Below are 18683 nucleotides of genomic sequence, written 5' to 3'. Positions count from 1 at the left end.
CTGTTTTTACTTTTTCTTACTTAAAAAAAAAAAAAAAGTGCCTTGAGGGGCTTTGAATTTCTAAGCCTTTGAGATCAAAGATTTCTTCAGCTGCCTGAATTATAGGAATTTTGAAAAACAAAAACAAATCCTTTTCCTGCTATAAAATCCTTGCCATATTTTTGTCTTTATGTAATTCAAAACAGCTGAACTAAAAAATGAGGTTAATGAGTTCTAAAAACTCATCGGAAATGGAGTAGTCAATAATTTTGCAAGTGTCATTCTAATTAATCTGACCCAAGAATAAATTTTACTAAATTCTTACCTGATATTCCAGAAAATTGCTAAATAGCACTTGGAATTAAACAACTTGTGGCTAAGGATACCAAAATGTTTAAATTGTTTATTAAAGTGATTCAAGACTGAATTATAATAATGTGGGCATGGCGGTGGTAGCAGCCAGTGTAATTTTCCTGTGATTCCACACACACCCTTGGCTACGTTTGTGTCCTTTTAGCAGCATGACTGGCTAAATAGTGAGCTGTTTATTTCAAAAGCCTTTGCAGAAAACATAGACCTCTTTATAAAGCAATAGTTTATATGTAGTTATCAGTTTGATGATGTTTTTAGTATACAGCCCGACCCTCAGGATAAACTGCTTTTAGCAGGGGGGTGACGTTAGCTCATAGATCATCTGGGATAACAGACACCCTGACGGTTTGCTACCTGTGCACTAGTGGTCTCAGAATTTCAGCACTTCCAAAATGAACCAATTTTTGCTTTATCACAAGAGAGATCTCATTATGTTCATACTCATGAAAAAGCTAGATGGCAAATATGGTAGAAACTACATGTCCTTATGCATGGGGGCGTAGCAGTGGCTTATGTGCTTTCTGACATTTGAGACTTAAGGCACTTTATATGTATGAGGACATTTGTTTCCAATTTCCTCCTGTGTTACCTTTAAAAAAAAATTTCAATAAGTTTTTTCCCAAGTATTGTATTATAAAGAAATACACTCTAGAGAAAAATTTGAAGACAAAAAGTAAAGAAAATATAAACATGAGTTTTAAAAATCCCACCACTTGCATTTGTTTTTATGTCAATCTACATTTTGTTGATTTTGCTTTATGAGAATGTATTTACATAATTGAGATCGTGTTGCATACAGAATTTCTACTTTTTTCTTTATAACACGGTACTCTAAGTTTTGTAGCATCAGTCTTAATGAATGCATACTACTCCTTTATAACCATTTTGGGACATTCAAGTTGCTTCCAGTATTTTGCAATCATAAACAATTCTGCAGTGCACATCTTTATACGTACAACTTTTCCAATATTGCTGTATTAGACAAAGACTTTAGGCTGTAAGTCACAAGAAATCAATTCACCCTGGCTTAAGCAAAAGAGGAACTGTAAAAAAAAAAAAAAAAAAAAAAGAGGAACTGTATTAGCTTCGGTAATTAAAAAGCTAGGGATAGAGATTGGCTTCAGGCATGGCTAGACTTAGGGGCTCAGCAGTGTCTTCAGGAATCCATCTTCCATCTCCTGGACCAGCTTCCCTTTGTGCTGATTTCATTCTCACGCCTGCTCCTTTACCTCTTCCCATAAGAAACAGCAGCTCTGTCCTAGCATTTCCAGCAGAACTTCCACAGTTGAAGCTCACTACTATGACTGGGGTCAAACATGTAACTCTGAGCCTGTCACCGGGGCCAGGACAAGGGAATGTTCTGACTGGCCTATAGGACCCCCTGCTCCCTTTCCCACCTCTCCCATCTGACTCCTTCACTGCCCTCACTCCACACACCTGGACCCTTTGCTGTTTCTTATTTTTTTTATTTTTTTGCGGTACGCGAGCCTCTCACTGCCGTGGTATCTCCCATTGCGGAGCACAGGCTCCGGACACGCAGGCTCAGCAGCCATGGCTCACGGGCCCAGCCGCTCCGCGGCATGTGGGATCTTCCCGGACCGGGGCACGAACCCACGTCCCCTGCATCGGCAGGCGGACTCTCAACCACTGCGCCACAACTAGGGAAGCCCCCTTTGTTGTTTCTTGAACCCACCAGTCTGCCCTTCATCCGGGGCCACTACTCTTGTCCCCTCTGCCTTGCTCACACTTCCCCCAATGTCCCCATGGTTTGCTGCCCTCTCACTTCCTTCTGGCCCTACTCAGGGACTGCCCTGATCCCCTCTTCACTCTCTAGTCTCTCTCCCTGTTTCTCTTTGTGGACGTATGACTACCTGATGTTCTGTTATATATTCGAATGGTGTATGTACGAATTATTTGTCTCCTTCCATGGGAACCACGAGGGCTGGCAGTTCCGTTTGCAGCTCTCTCCAGCATCTAGTATTTATCAAGTGAGTTAATGAATGAGTTTGCCAGGCCAGGCATGTACCCATCTGTAGGGTCAGCCCACCCTAAGGATAAGAGGTGTCTGAAAGGATGGTGTGATTCCTCAAAGAAAACAGGTGGCCATCTCCGGACCAAGGGGGACTGGTTGCCAGACCGTCCACAGCATTGTCATGCTTTCAAGTTCAGATCATCGTCTACAGCAAAGTCCCAGGAGTGGGATTCCAAAGGATACGAATGTTTTGAGTTTCCTGGTATGTACTTCAACCCCCTATAAAACTCCTCCTCGTAGTAGACAAAATAGTCTTAAATGCAGATCATATCATGCCCCGCCCCCCCACAACTTAAACCCGATAGCTCCCCACTGTACTGGGAATAAAAGAAGAGCTCTGCCCTGGCACCCCAGGCCCCAAATGCTCCATTATCAGCCTTACTCTCTGACCTCTCAGGCTGCAGCACACTGGCTTTCTCTTCTGCCCTGGAATCCACACATTCCACCTCAGGACCCTCGTGTTATCTCTCCCTTCTCTGCCTGGAAGGCCTGGATCACAGATCTGGCCTGACAGCCGCCTCTTCTCTCTTCTCAGAGCTCAGCTCAAATGTCCCCCCATGAGACCACCCAAACAGCGCCCCTCTCCCTCACCCGCACCTGGGCCTTTCCAGCAAACCTGGTGTGTTTTCTTTACAGTGTCAACACCCTTTTATTTGTTACCTCATTTATTCTGTCTTCATCACTAGAATGTAAGTTCCATGATGCCTTTTTCTCGCTGTCCACTGCTGTATTCCCCAAACTCAAAAACTGGTACCTGGCATATCAAAGGCCTTTAATGAAGTTTTTTGGAAAAAAAATAACAAAATGCTCTTCAGGAGGATTGTAGCAATTAACACCCCTATCATCAGTAAGAATGCTCATTTCACCTCATCTCTCATTGAAGCGGTTTTCTTATAATACAGCTCAAGGGATGTAATTTTGGGGAGAAGCAATGGGGCCGTTTAACAACTACCACTCCCATTTGAACAGAGATCAGGCACATTCTGGTACAGCCAGGTATGTTACAACAAGGCCCCACCCATAAGATTTTACTTTCCCATCTAGTTTAAGTACAGCCCGAATCTTCATCCCCACTATGTAAGTGAAGAAAGACTCCTTTTTGTTGCAACTGGACTCAAGGGAAATTTCTAAACATGTTACACCCAGTAAAAATTAGTGAATAATCAGCTCAAGTATTTGGGATATGGATGGGCATCATTTCTGTGCATTCCCATCCCAAATTATCCAGCTGTGCTAATACTTTGACTTATAGAACCTTCGCTAATCTTTCATTATTAACATTAAAATGCATATATTTTGTACATTACTTTTCGTTTTAAAGCACTTCAGGTTAAAAGAAAGTCTTGCAAAAATAACTGATCTACGTAAGAAGTATTTAATATAGAGAATACCAAAGCACCTTTCATCAGGTAAAAGTCCCTGCGACATATATCAGATAATACTAATCAAATCTCCCTTTACCTGAAAAGAATTTCTGTTTGAATACAAAGTAATAAACTTCTTGTTCCCATCTTTTTTCAGACAAATCTTCAGCATCACTGAATTTGGGGGTCACAATTAATCTAGGAAAGAAATGATTGTGTTCTTCAAAAGAAAATAGCCAATACAAAGTTTTCTAGTTTAAAAACAGCACCATTGGAGGAAAGGGATATGTCTTTTAAGTGCAAAGTCCCTAAACAAGTGATTTACCAAAATTCATGCTAACTAAACTTTGAGTGGTTGCTTTCTATAACCTTCCTGTGCTCCGGGATAGAAAACAGAATAAAGTTAAAAAACAAAGCAAAACAGTAACTTTTAAGAATCAACACACAGACACACACACACACACACCCCTGGCAGAGTGTGTTCTTCTTTGTTTTCTGCAAATTGTATCACCAGTCAGCGACCTCTACCACAAAGGGCGTTTTCACATCTATCTTGCCACTGTTGATGATGGAGCAGTTGGTGAGTGGACGGTCATGCCCATCAGTTGCCTGCAGTTCTATGGAGTGGACCACTGTCTGGTGAGAGAAAAGTAGACCCATGGATCACTTCTGACCAGCAACTGTGGTGATCAAGAGGTAAAATCAATGTGAAGTCTGAAAGCCCTAGTGGGAAATAAGTTGTTTTTGCTTTTTCTATTATTACGAAAACCATGCAAGATAACTATGGAAAATTTAGTCAGGAAATTTATGTATAACAGAATAAAATGTACCCACTAGCTTGCTAATCAGAGAGCATATTTGTGTATTTCCTTTCTTCTTTTTATTAGCATTTTATATTCTAAAAAAAATTAGATATTTTTGCAAACATCTAGCGCTAATAAAAAGTATTTCTATTCACTTGTTACAACCCAACTTAAGAGTTAACATGGAGTTTGAGACAATTTCAGCTCCACTCTATAAGAGGTCTAGGCATAAGAAAATGAGCCAGAAAGCAGATTTAGTAGTGGAGCTAGTTCTGGGTTTGTCCATTTTAAAGCTGACCCCAGCCAGTAATCTACAGGTTGAGTCTGCTACTAATGTAACCCCAACCCCACAGTCGTGTAAAAGGCCCCTTTCTCTACTCTGGAAGGCTTCACAAGCTCATGGACTAATTTATATCACATATTGGGCCAGGACTAGGCAAGTGGACTTCTGAGGAGTTTCCCAAACAGCGCTGAGACAAAAATAGCAACAAAGTCTCTGAGCGCTTTGGACATGGTGTCAGCTAATCCAGTCTCTGTCTGACTTAGGTTAATTTAAGATAAACGACCAGCATTCTTCTAATAATATCAATAATATATATTTCTAAATAGATTGTGTGTGGGGATTCATATGTGCACACGTGTACCTAAAGCAGCAGCTACACATCCGAATTACCTGTGGCACTTTAAAAACTGCTTATTTAATGGTTAAAATGGGAATTTCTATGTTGTGTACATTTTACCACAATTTTTTAACACGCTTATTCGCGGGCCCACCTCTGGAGGCTCAGGGGTTTTAAAAATAAACCACATGGGGCTCAGGGCTTTTAAAAATATTTTATTTTGAATTGTGGTAAGAAACACATAACATAAAATTTGCCGTCTTATCCATTTCTAAGTGTACAGTTCATTAGTTTAAGCATATTCCCACTATTGTGCAACTAAACTCCAGAACTTTTTCATCTTATAAAACTGAAGATCTATAGAGATACCCGCTGGAACTAGGTCCCGGTTTCCTCATCCCCCCAGCCCCTGGCAACCGCCATCCTGCTTTATGTTCCCATGTATTTGACTACTTTAGATACCTCATTTGAATGGAATCATACAGCCTTTTTGTGACTGGCTTGTTTTCTTTAACATTCCAAAGGTTTATTCATGTTGTAGCATGTAACAGGATCTCCTTCCTTTTTAAGGCTGAATAATATTTCATTGTATGTACATATGGGATTTTATCTGGTTACTTTAAAAAGAGTTTCCACTTATTTCAAGTGTGAGATGAATTAAGTACTCAACTTCTCCCTGTCAAGTCCCCAGCTTCTGCCCCAATGCTCCTAACAATTAAAAATACCACACCATATATAATTTATTCACCTTTGAAGAGGCCAGTTAGCGTATAATTATGGCTCTCTAACAAGCACATTTGGAGATTAAATCACTAAGAGTACTCTCATTATAAATCTTTGAATGAGAAAAAATAATACATCAAGTTACCATTCCATCAATGACTTTTCCAAATACCACATGTTTGCCATCCAACCAGGTGGGCTTGGTCAAGGTGATAAAGAACTGAGAGCCATTGGTGTCAGGCCCAGCATTGGCCATGCTGACCCACCCAATGCCATAATGCTTCAGTTTGAAGTTCTCATCTGGAAATGTCTCGCCATAAATGCTTATACCTGAGTGAGACAAAACAAAAAGGGGAGAGACAACAGATGTTCTATGAAAGTAAATTCTTCAAAGGGGAATATAAGGTTTGAGTAGATTGGTTAATAGAACCCTGTAGGAGGTGGGGATGGGGAAAAGATGGTCAAATGTAAGGAGAAATAAAGCAGAGGATAAAATTAACGGGGACTTCCCTGGAGGTCCGGTAGTTAAGATCCCATGCTTCCACTGCAGGGGGCATGGGTTAGATCCCTGGCTGGGGAACTAGGATCCTGCATGCCGCACAGCACGGCCAAAAAATTTTTTTTAAAAGATTAGCTCCTTAAGGAAACCGGGCATCAGGGACCAAAACAAATAAACAAAAGCCTTAAGTATGACACAAGATGGGAGGATGCCCTCTGGCCTCAAACCAAGACCCAAACCCTGAACAAGCAAGTCAGTGATTTCACTCTGAAATGAGAAGGAACTGAAGGACAGGATGACATTGTGAAGCCCAATGGAAAGGTGGATTAGCCAACCTAGTGGCTCCACCTCTGTCCTGAGGTTCAGGTCACTTGCCCTGGATCACTCCTACCTCTGCAGCCAACCAGAGTACAATACGCACTTAATATACACCCCGAGTTAATTCTCACAACAATCCTACAGAATAGGTTTTCTCATTCCCATTTTGAATGGGAAACAGAGGTTATCAAACTTGAAAACAGCAGAGTAGAACTTGAACTTCTGGCTCTAACTCTGGTTCCCTAAGCACGAAGAGCCTCAGCACTGAGAACAACAGCGCAAGCCTGGAAGTCATTAGGCTTGATGACTTCAGGGCTCATCAGGATACAGAGGGTCACAGCAAGTGGCAGCACCCAGGGAGCCAACCTTGAACGGAAGAACCAAAGGCAGGCATGGGGGCTGGAGATGAAGCACAGCAGCAGGGAGAGCAGAACACATTTTTCCTATAAAACAACAATACAGATCATGAAAAGTATCTGCTCTATCCTCTAACACCCTGAGTGACCGTCACACCCACCTCCTCCACTGCAGGGCTCCTTATCCACTGGTGGCCAGCCTTAAAGTCCTGGCTCAGTTAGCTCCTGTGTTATCTCCTTTCTTACTATGCAGTACTTGTGAAGGACCGGGCAAAAATTCTACTTCCTTAAGACTTGGGTCTCACATAGGCGTTTTTCTTCATTTATATACAACCAAAACGTCTTCATAGCTAATGTAGTTAACTTTTAAAACACAATATCTACAAAGTGTTGCAGTAGAGGAATTAGTAAGGACATTCTGTGAATCCTAATTATTTTCCTTCTTAAGGTTTACATCTTGCAATATATGGCTTTTGAATGAATAACTAGATATTTTAACAACTTCACTCCTTTGTAATTGTCTTATTTTATACTTATCTGAGTAATTAATACAATATTTAATAATTTAAGGAAACCTGACTTTTTTTTTTTTTGTAGACTAGATCAAATATAATTCATCTTACCCAGAAAAAAAAAAATCCTGGCTCAGTTAGAAGGACCAGAAGTGGATACCAAAGGCAAGCCATTTATAGCTGGTTGGTAAGTGACATATGAGGTGGGCTGGTAGCAAAGTTTTGCTTACAGAGAGGTCTAGGCTAAATTTAAATGATCCAAAAGGTCCTATCTACAAAACTCATGTGAGCCCATATACACACACAGAGCAGGGATAGCAAAGAGAGAGAGGGACACAGAAAAGAGGACACAGTAGAGCTCCATCACCATTCTTGCTGGGCCCCAGGCAGGACGGTGGGGTGCCAGTCCTGAGGGGACCCGTACTGGAGCTGCAGGCTTTTCCACTGAGACCCAGCTCCGCAGCAGCTGGGGTTGCTACCCTGAGCATCCTCACCAACCTCATGAAACCAAGTAACCTGAACATGTTCCTGTGCTCCATTCTACATTCCCATACCCAGCAGCATTTCTGCAGGGGCTAAAAGTAACCCTCCTGAAGTGTCTGGCAAATCCAAACATTTAATGGCAGCCATTTTGTTATTTTTAAAATTGCAATAAACATAAAATTAACAATAGTGCTTGAAAATGGCTTGTTTCTTGAAAAAGTTAGCAATTTAATATCCACCAAAACCAGTATTTGCTGAATTAAAAAATCTTAAACCTGACGTAAATTTAAATTCTGTGTGGTTATATACTGTGTGTGTGTTCAGGAATTCGCTACATTTCTGAGGAAAAATAGTCCAGGGAGCTGGGTAGCTGGAATCCTCAATGAGAAACAATAAGCTCAGAGATACTTAAACTCTATAAATTGAATTATTTGTACTTTATAGAATTCTAACTTTGTTGATAAAAATTAACATATACTGTAATTTTGACAAGTTGTCTATTACTTAATTTTTTTATTATTGAAAAAGCTGACAATTAAAATGAAAGAATTTTGAAAGAAGGAGGTACATTCACCTATAATCCTGCCACCTAAATACCAGCCTCATCATTCTGGCATGATGTCCACAGACCCCCTCCACCAACGTGCACATCTGCAGCTGGCTGCCACCCCAGGGTACAGTTTTTCAGTCTACCTTTCCTTGCTATGACAGACATCCTTCTGTATTGCTACATACCAGAAGTCTAGGATTTTAAGCACTGCAAGACAGCCTACTAAATGACTATATCTCCACTATGGAAAGATAATGAACACCAAAGCAATACTGTTACAAATTAGGAGGCTTCACTTATTCACACCTACCAAGATTTTGTTAGATAAGGCCCCCCACCCCAACTCAATCCTTCTTGAAAAATTAGTCTGGTTGTCTTTATGACTTTGTTCCTTAAATCTGGGAATTCAATATGCTGGGTAAATACATCATCTTAATCTTAGGTTTCACCTGGGTAAGCAGGAAAGGAAAAATGTTAGAGACAACATTACCGCCAGTGCCATCTCCACTGGTGAAATCTCCTCCTTGAATCATGAAATCTTTGATGACGCGATGAAATTTGCTTCCTCTATATCCATATCCTTTCTAAAGAGATTATGTCAATTGAATATACAAGTAGATATAACCCATACTGTAAGATAAACCCCAGTGTTTATCTGGAAATGACAAAATGAGAAAATTACGCAAAATATCTACAGAACTAGATTAGGTGCCTGCAATAATTTACTGATAGAAATTTATCATTAGCTGACTGAAAAGTAAACACATAAACTATAGAGGTAAAGTATTAACCTGCACAAGTAAAAAAAGAGAAGTCTGCATTTTCACTTGATGACTGTTTCCTGTCAGTTTCTAGAACCCTGAGGAAACTGAGGGCTTGAAGAATAGCGATTTTCTAGGAAAATAAAGTAAAATATTGTTAGATGTCTCAAGTTCATCTCATCTACGAATTTAATACTTATTTTCCCAGAATACATCTTTACGTTTGGCTTAAAAGAAGGAAGATCTACTTCTGCTCAGTTAAAGGGAATAAAACTGAGACAATACCTCTCCTGTTGCCAGAGCGATAAAATTTTCCACAGTCTTGGGCACAACTTTTCCAAAGAGACCAATCACAATTCTGCCAACATCTTTATCTCCAATCCTCACATCAAAGAAGACCTGCGTGTGGTTGAAAGGCAGAGCAGAAGGTTATAATGTGAAAAAGCCACAATACAAGGTAAGGGAACATGATAATCTGAGAACTGATCCACATGCAAGGGCCCTGCCCACCAGTATTTTATAAAGGAGCACGAAGGAGCTATTTTATGAAGGAGCATGTTATAAATTAAAGGAGCTCTGAAACCATCTTGTGGGTACATTTCACTCACAAATATTCATTCACCAAACAGTTACGGAGCACCACCTCTAGGCCAGGCACTGTACTAGAAACTGGGTTTAAAGTTGGACTCAATACTGTCAGAGTCAGCCAGTAATGTCTTCAAGAATTCCTCTCCCCTCCACAACCCAGACCAGCACTGCTCTGGCCTCCTGTTTCCTAGCTCTGCGGACACGGGTTAGAGTGGAGACTGTTGGTCTCCTGAGAGGTAATACTCGCCAGTCTTGGCAGGAGGAAAAAAAATGGTGAGGAGAGAAACAGTCTAGCCATCCAGATTTATTTTTTCATAACTTCGAGCAGTGCTAAATTCCCAATGAGTTCTCAGTAGACATCTGCTGTCAAGGGGACCGTGAAAGATTATCACAACACACAACACTCCTCCAGAAGGCCTGCCACGCAGGTCCAGGCACACTAAGGCACCAGGGCCACAGCTGCACCCAAAATACAACAAACATTACACTCAGGTCCTGACAGAACCATTTACCCTGTAAACTCAGACACCAAATTCAGTCATCATGTCCCCAAAGTTGCACATGTACAATGTGTCCTTACTCTGTCACAACAGTTTAGAACAGAAAAGAGCAAGCACACATCCAGAAATGAGTCACTTTTTTTTTGCAGATAAACTTTAAAAGCTCTCTTGGACTTTTTTTTAACTGTTTCATCTGAAATGAAATTACATACATCTTGCTTCACAAATCACTGTGTTGAGATGGTTCTGAGATAGAATGCTTGAAAAGGCCATGGAGTCAAAGGGCATGCTATTAGCGAGTTTAGATTATACGAACCAATGTGCTGTTGGAATGGGTAAAAAAGACATTCAAGAGATGGCTTTAAAAAATATAAGAAGGGTTGTCAAAGAGAAAAGATGTCGTACAGTTTAGAAAAATCACGAAGTAAAGACTGTCAAGCTTTAGTTCAAGACAGAGCTTCTGTCAATACGTCAGGACGTCTGTCACAGGATGATGTGGTATTTTGTAATTTTACACGGCCAAAGCAGCGAAGACTGTATTATTATTTATATGGTAAAACTTCATAGAACGCACAGAAGACGGTGCCCTTGAGAATGGGCAGTGCAGTGGAGTAGGACAATTCAGGAAGCTGCATTAACACCTGCGGGAGCCCAGCATGCAGAGCTGGGATCAAAGAGAAGCAGGTTCTCCAAAGGGATTTCTGAACCAAGGAGTAAATTCAATGACAGGCAATAATGAAGCAGCACCGGGACAAGAATTGGGTATGTAATCGTAAAGAAGCACCCTATAAGACACTAGAAGAGCCTATCAGACTTTTAAAATAAAGAAGAGGAAATAAAGCCTGTGAACACTTCAACAGCAAAGAGAATCAGATATGGGAGGGCAGCATAAGAAGATGAAGCAAAAGTGTCTGTCACCCAGCATAACTCTTCAGTAAAAATCTTATTTTCTTACACGCAGCCTAGCACACATATTAATATGATTTTTTTCCAAACCACAGCATCCTTCAACTTCATGCGTGATGGCAAGAAAATATAGCAGAGTTTCCCTAACTCTAATGGAAATGATGAAATCAAATCTTATTGCCAACAAGTACTTGTCAAAGATCCATGCAGAAGGCAGCGTGAGGGTACAAGCTACTGGAGGGAGTCCCTGTCCTAAGGAAGCTTATGTAAACAGGCCAAGTAAACGAACAACCATAGCACAAGGCCCCAGGTTACAAATGCCCCAAGAACACTGTACACCCCCTGTTCTGGAGGAATGTTAAGGCTGAAGGAAGGCATCCTGGCAAAGGTGTGATGGGAGGCAGGCCTGGAAGGAGGGGAGCAGCCTCCAGGGACAAGGATGGGCAGTTCTTTCTGGGACCAAAGCACTGAGTCAGGAAAAGTGATCCATGTGCAGAGAAGCAACACAGCCCTTCTGACCGCAACCGGCTGGGAAGGGAGACTCTCACCAGTTCCAGAGGCAAAGGAAGGATGCCAGCTGAGAGATCCAGCTTTTGTTAGGCAACACTAGGAGCATGAAAGACAAAATTTCAATTTGAGGCTGCGTTCACTTGGACTGCGATTTATGATGAATATGGCTCTGTCTAGGCAGGGAACCCTTAAGGGGTAGAAACGGTGTTTTTAGATTCCCAGTGCTCTGCAGTGTCAGCTCACGCAGGTACTCAAAAAATCCTAAATAGTTCAATGCCAGTTGATACTAAATGAGGACCAGGGCGCACACACACCTAGACAGAGGGTGAAGGTGGGCCCAGGGTGGCTGCCAGGCAAACCCTCTCACCCCGATATCGTCTGTGACTTGGCTGCGTGTCCTTGGGAACAGGCCCCGTGCTAGACAAGGGGTGGGGCTGCAAAGTCCCTACCCTCCTGGAGCTTAGCGTCCCACAGAAGAGAAAGCACGTAGATACTCGCTATAATATAATGGGAAGTCAGGTTTCACGAGAAGATATGTACAGATAAAATGTCACGGTTAGAGGTGATGATTATCTGTGGAGATCAGGGCAGGCTTCCTGGAAAAGGTGGCACTTGAATTCCATGTTGCACTTCAGCAGCTGGCCCCTCAGTCACTCCTTTTTTCCCTTGAGGCTGCCCTTGAAAGTCATTTGAAAATTACGGGGGGACTTCCCTGGTGGTGCAGTGGTTAAGAATCCTCCTGCCAACACAGGGGACACGGGTTCGAGCCCTGGTCCGGGAAGATCCCACATGCCGCAGAGCAACTAAGTCCGTGCGTCACTGAGCCTGTGCTCTAGAGCCCGCGAGCCACGACTACTGAGCCCATGTGCCACAACTGTGGAAGCCCACGTGCCTAGAGTCTGTGCTCCACAACAAGAGAAGCCACTGCAATGAGAAGCCCACACACTGTAACGAAGAGTAGCCCCTGCTCGCTGCAACTAGAGAAAGCCCACGCGCAGCGACGAAGACCCAACACAGCCAAAAATAAATAAGTAAATAAATTTATTTATTTTTTTAATTACAAGGCACTGGAGGTGGGGAGAGACAGGGGAAGAGGCAAGAGGCACTCACATAGCCTGGCCCAAACCCTGTAGGGTTAATCCTGCTTCCATTTCCAAAGTAACTGGGGAAGACACCAAGGACACGAGCTGTGAGGTCCAGGAAACTGTTCTGAAACCAGCTCCAGCACTAACTGGCCATGGGACCTTGGGCAGTTCTGAGCTCCTGTTCGTCATCTGTACCCAGATGATGATTCCTCTCAGGGCTGCACTGCCACAGGAGGATTAATAACATAACACAAATAACACTAACAGTTGACCTCTTTAATCAGGAACTTCAATCAGGGCTAAGCATTTTACATGCTTTATCACATCTAATATGCAAAACCCTGCAGGTAGGTATTATTTCTCTTTCCACTTACAGAGGAAATAGAAATGGAACAGAGGAGGAGCCTCAGACATTAGGTAACTTGTTGTTACCCCAGCTGAAGCCTCTTGGCCACTCCAAGAGCTGCGGGAAGTGCCAGCAAACTGTGACATGAGTGCAGCTGGAAAGGTGGCAGCAGTATTTTCTACAGTCTCGGTGTCTGACCCTGCACAGAGCCCATGGCATCTGCTGGAAAGTGCAGGGCTGCAAACGCTAATTCGGTGGATTTTGAGACCAGTGAGCTGGAGCCCAAACCTGAGGCTCCACGGATGGGCAGGAGGCTGAGGTGTCCAGCTGGCAGCAGGATTCATGGACAAGGTGAGTGCCATTAAAGGGCCCTGGGGGGAATAGCACTTCACACCTCTCATTTACAGATTCCTGTTTTTAAACAAAATCAGAGGAAAAGGTAAAGACTGCTGGGGAAAACAATAAACTAGAGTGATGGCCAATTAATCTACTTTTCCACACTCAGAGAAATCATTTTTTAATGTTTCCACTTTCCAATAGATTAGTTGTTTTAAAATGTCCACTGAAAAAGTAATTCAACAGAGTTGAAACTGTGGAAGGACATGCCTACACAGTTTTTAGAACGTAATGACAAATGGGGTGGGAAAAAAGGAGATAGATTGAGTGACTGTTCCAAAAGTAGAGTCCTGAAAACTCCCTCAGTGACAGCACCCTGGACTTGGGGCTAAGATGCCCCAACTCTTCCCCTCTTGCAGCCACCAGCTTCCTCCCCTCTCCTCGAGGTTCCCAACCACAGCTCCACACTCCCAGAGACTGTGATTACTGATTACTTGCTCTGGGGTAGTCTCTGCACACTGGTAGGTCTAAAAGCTTCCCAGGTAAGCCTGTTCCCAAATACTATAGGTGACGTTCTCACAGTAACAAATTATTCGTTGCATATCTGAAATTCACATCTCACTGGGCATCCTGTATTTCATCTGACAGTCCTACTCCCTTTCTCCCACCCTTATCTAAACAGTCAGCAAGTCCTGTTAGTTACACTTCAAAAGTCGATTTCTAGTCCCTCCCTGGCTCCCCATTTCCACCATTACCCCCCCTAATCCAAGCCACCACCATCCAGATTCTGACCTGGAGCCCTGAAGACCTCCCAGTTCACTCTCCACTGAATAACCACAGTAATTGTTTAAAAGCATATATGAGATCATGTCAATCCCATGCTTAAAACCATTCAGCAGCTATAACTGCACTTAGAATAAAACCTCAAATTATGAGAATAATTGCCTTAAAACCCATACTCCGAACTGTGGCCCGGAAGGCACTACCTGATCTTGCTGCTGCTCACCCAGAACCTCATCTCAAGCCACTCCCCCTCTCATCCCTGGGCTGAAGCCACACCATCCCTTCTCCATCGTCTGAACATACTTTTCTGTCTGGAGGCCTTGCATATGCAGTTCCCTTTGCCTCCAAAGTCTTTGCCAGGCTTTTTTTTTTTTCTTACCCTTCAGGTATTTTTAAATGTCACCCAATCTATTTCCGGGTTTATTTCCTTCATCATTTCAACTTCATGAATTTTATGTTTAAGGCTTATCCCATGAGACCCAAATAGTATCTGCAGATTGGAAGAAACCCCCCCCCACTTCCCCCCCTTCAGCTATGTGGCTTTGTATAAGCAGTTTCCCAAAGCTAGATAAGCCCCAAAGATCAAGGGGCTGGGAGGAGAATCAGTGCTCAAAGCCAGCAAGCTCAGTTTATCACCACACATACTTCGCAGCACGGCCTTTCTGTTCACTCTTAGGCTACGACAGATGTTGGGCTGAACCTCCCCCGCCCCTTGTCCTCCCCCCTCCTCGGGTGGGGTGTGTGGTAGAGGATTTAAGCATCCAACAGTATCATTTCTACTGGCAGACACCGGACCGATTGTTAAGACCACCTGCAGCTGCCCCTCCTTCCAGATTCCAAGACACCCCTGCCACTGGGTTTTCTAGAAGTGGTCATCAAGGGCCCCAAATCATCCCCTCCCTCCCTCCCTCTATCTCTCCCTGCACCCTCCCATTATCCTCTAACCTTGGCTAAATATGGTGGGGAAAGCCCTGAAGCTGTAAAGACCCAGTCTATGGCAGATGTCCCCCCACCCCACCCCCCAATCGAGAGCAAAAGGCTGGCCTCAGTTATAATGGAGCCGCCTGTGCCTTGCTAGCACCGTCCCCAAGCCCTGGGGTCCACCCACCAGCCGCCAGAGTCTGAAAAGCGCACCTCTCCCTCCCCGGGGAGGACGGTCGCTCCTAACTAAATACAGGAAAAGGAGGATAGCCCTTGGTTTCAGCAAGGCCACGTAATGCCTGCCCCGACCCCACCGCGACAGGGGCTGGACCTGGGATCTGCCAGGTCAGGTGACACCCGCGGCGGGCGGCCCAGCTGCAACCCCTCCGCTCGCAACGCGTCTCCTCCGCCAGTCCCCGTCCCTCCCGCATTCTTCCTGCTTCTATTCCCCAGTCCCTGCCAAGGCGAAGGAAGTACTCGGCGGTCTCCTTCCTGAAGAAAGGGCCCGCCGGTTCCGGAAGCTTCTCCCAACTCCCAGGCAAAGTTCAGACAGCCGGCGGCGGGGGCCCAGCGCCCCCAAAGTCTCCCGGGAGAGCGCGGGCCCCCGCGCGCGGGCAGCCTCCTGCCACCTAGCCCCCCGGCCGCCTCCCGTCCTCTGCGCCCGGGAAGCCCCCTCCTCGCCGCCCCTGACCCTGAGGTTCCAGTCCCCAAAGCTCTCCATCCCCTCGGCCAGCACGAGGGGAAACTGCTGCCCGCCGCCCAGTCACCTTGGCCGTCACCGAGGGGCCTCGCTTGCGGACGCCTGACGCTCCCGCAGGAGGTACGAGAGCGCTGAGCCCCACGCAAAGCACCAGAGGTAGCAGCAGCCGGGGACCCGGGCCCATCGTGAGGGTGGCAGCGGGGGCAGCGCCTCGGGTGCAACCGCAGGCTCGGGTACCGCTGGTGGGACTCTCGGCCGGCTGCGCCTGCGCGCTCCCGGTTCGGGGCGGGGGGGGGGGGCGGGGGTGATGGGGATGGGGCAGTCTGGGCAGGCCCGGAACCGAGGGCGCCTCCTCCCAAGTTCAGCCCAGCGACCCGAGCTAAGGACTCGGGAGTGGCGCGCCACGGAGGGCGCAGCCGAATCCAGCCACCCAGAGGCTGCTCTGGGCCCCGGGATCCGGAGCGAGCCAGCGCTGCTCGGGTGCTGCGGGCTCGGCCGGGACCCGGGAGCTGAGGGGTGTGCGCTGGGGTATCGCCAGGAACTTACAGCGTAGACGCGTATTAAACCTGATGGAAAGTCGAGGACTCTCCGGGCTCCGGGTCCTCCTGGCAACTTACGCGCCTTAGGGCTGGGGACTCTGCGGACGGGTCCCGGTCTGTGACCGCAGCTGCCCTTGGAGCAGCCTCCGCCGCGCCTGCCAGGTTCCAATGTTCCATCAGAGGCTTTAGCTAAGTTTTGGACGCCTCTCAGAACTCTGGGACCCCGGATGTTTCGACTCGATTACACATGATGAATGACCTCTCATTGAGATGATTCAAGTTGGGGATATAATTTTTACAAACTTAAGAATTATGTTTAGGAAAGTTATTTAATGACATGGGGAAATGCTCATATTTTTAAATGGAAAGCTCAGTTTGCAAAATCACATAGAAATTCGGATGTCAACTGTGAAAATAAATGTATAAAGGCATTTTAAAAATGGCAAGAAATGTACCAAAACATTTACAGTAGCTATGGTGATAGAATAATGGATTTTTGTTTTCTTTGTAATTTTCTGATTTCCCAGATGTTCTACATTGAGCATGTATTTTATAATCAGGACAATGTTGTTTTAAAACTCAATGCTTTTTGCATTAGAACTTCAAAGAACTTTTTTATTTTAGTGTAATAGCTCCAAAATTAACTGCAAATTAATAATAGTACTCTCTTGGTTTTCTTAGGGGCTAGTGCCATGACTTTCGAGACAAGATTTTACTTAGGTAAGCAGATAGGATTCCTATGTATAACTAAGTGTAGATCTCAAATTACCCTGGAACCTTCCAGTGTATACAAAGAGTAACCACCACTTTTGAGGGTTGGACAGAACACTTCTGAACTATTTTGATGTTTCAGCCCATTGAAGGATCTAATGGCTTTCCTTATCACCTTCACCCCACATAAAGAGGGAGTCCCCCTTTCGTAGCAAGCTAAGGGTATCACAGGGCTTATGCCTGTATTTATTCCTTTTGATTCAGATCTAGTACAATGTGTGGTGTATAGTGATTTCTCAATAAATATTTGTTCAGTGAGTGAATGTGTCTACTTTTTAAAAATTTTATTGGGAAGATTAATACAAATAAAGAAAAGTGCACAAAATGTAAATGTACAAATCAACGAATTATCACAAAGCAAATGCAGCTAGAACCCCACCCATCTAAAGAAATGAAATATTCACCAGCTGTCTAGAAACTCCTCTTGTACCCACTCGCAACTACTAACACTTTTTTCTCCCTAAATTAACCACAATCCTGACTTCTTCCAATATGATTTAGTTTTGTTTTAACTTTGTGTGAATGGAATCTTATGTATTCTTTTGCTCAAATTTGTTTGTGAAATTCATCCACGTTTTTGGGTGTAGCTATTTTGGTTCATAGCACAAGCTAGGGGTCGAATTTTTTTTTTTCCATATGCATTCCACTTGTCTCAGCATAATTTATTGAAAAGTGTTTTCTTTACTTACTGCTCTGTAATGCTACTTCTGTCATGGAACAAGTGTCCCTACATGCGTGGATCTGTTTGTGGGCCCTCTTTTCTGTCGCATTGGCATGTTTGTCTATCTTTGTGCCAATACCACACTGTCTTAATGAAAATAGCCTTATAGTAAGTCTTCATTTTTACTAGTACAAGTCTCAGCACTTTGTACAACAGATTTTTGGCTATTCTTGACGCTTTCTGTTTTCATATAAACTTGAGTTCATATCAGCTTGTCAGTTTCCATAAACTGGGATTTTGATTGGAATTGCATTGCATGTATACATCATTTTGGAAAGACTTGGCATATTTGTAACATTGAGTCTTCCAGTTCATGAATGTGTCATATTCCTCTATTTATTTAGATCTTCTTTAATTTCTCTCAGTAAGATTTCATAAGGTCTTACACATGTTAGATTGATTTCAAGGTGTTTGGTTTTTGGTTTTGTTTTGTTTTTTGCTATTATAAATTATATCTTTTTAAACACTTATTTTTGTTTTTTGGTATTACATCATAGTAAAATAAATTTTATTAATCTTGAATAGACCAGTTTGTTATACTTATTAATTCTAATATTTTATCTGTGAATTATTTAGGATTTTCTACAGAGACAACTATATTATTC

At 43.7% G+C, this 18683-nt stretch overlaps 1 protein-coding gene across 1 annotated transcript; it reads right to left on the bottom strand.

Annotated features, from left to right (window-relative positions):
• Nucleotides 1–3136: 3136 nt before the first annotated feature.
• On the bottom strand, nt 3137–16323 carry PPIC (peptidylprolyl isomerase C). The gene is made up of 5 exons (XM_032628324.1): nt 16115–16323; nt 9658–9771; nt 9102–9195; nt 6039–6223; nt 3137–4383 (listed from the first exon to the last, which is right to left on the bottom strand). Exons 1-5 carry the CDS (start codon nt 16229–16231, stop codon nt 4255–4257), a joined length of 639 nt encoding a protein of 212 aa, XP_032484215.1. The 5' UTR covers nt 16232–16323; the 3' UTR covers nt 3137–4254.
• Between the last annotated feature and the right edge of the window lie 2360 nt (nt 16324–18683).

The sequence above is a fragment of the Phocoena sinus genome, chromosome 3, assembly GCF_008692025.1.
Source record: "Phocoena sinus isolate mPhoSin1 chromosome 3, mPhoSin1.pri, whole genome shotgun sequence".
Taxonomy (NCBI): domain Eukaryota; kingdom Metazoa; phylum Chordata; class Mammalia; order Artiodactyla; family Phocoenidae; genus Phocoena; species Phocoena sinus.
The sequence above is the reverse complement of the archived record's forward strand: the minus strand, read 5'-3'. Positions and strand labels throughout refer to the sequence as shown.

Coding starts and splice junctions, on each gene's coding strand:
- PPIC (XM_032628324.1), bottom strand. CDS start 16,231: ATGGGCCCGGGTCCCCGGCTGCTGCTACCTCTGGTGCTTTGCGTGGGG. Junction 9,196..9,657: donor TCGCTCTGGCAACAGGAGAG/GTATTGTCTCAG, acceptor TAATCTCTTTAG/AAAGGATATGGATATAGAGG. Junction 4,384..6,038: donor GAAAAGTCATTGATGGAATG/GTAACTTGATGT, acceptor TTCTCTCACCAG/ACAGTGGTCCACTCCATAGA.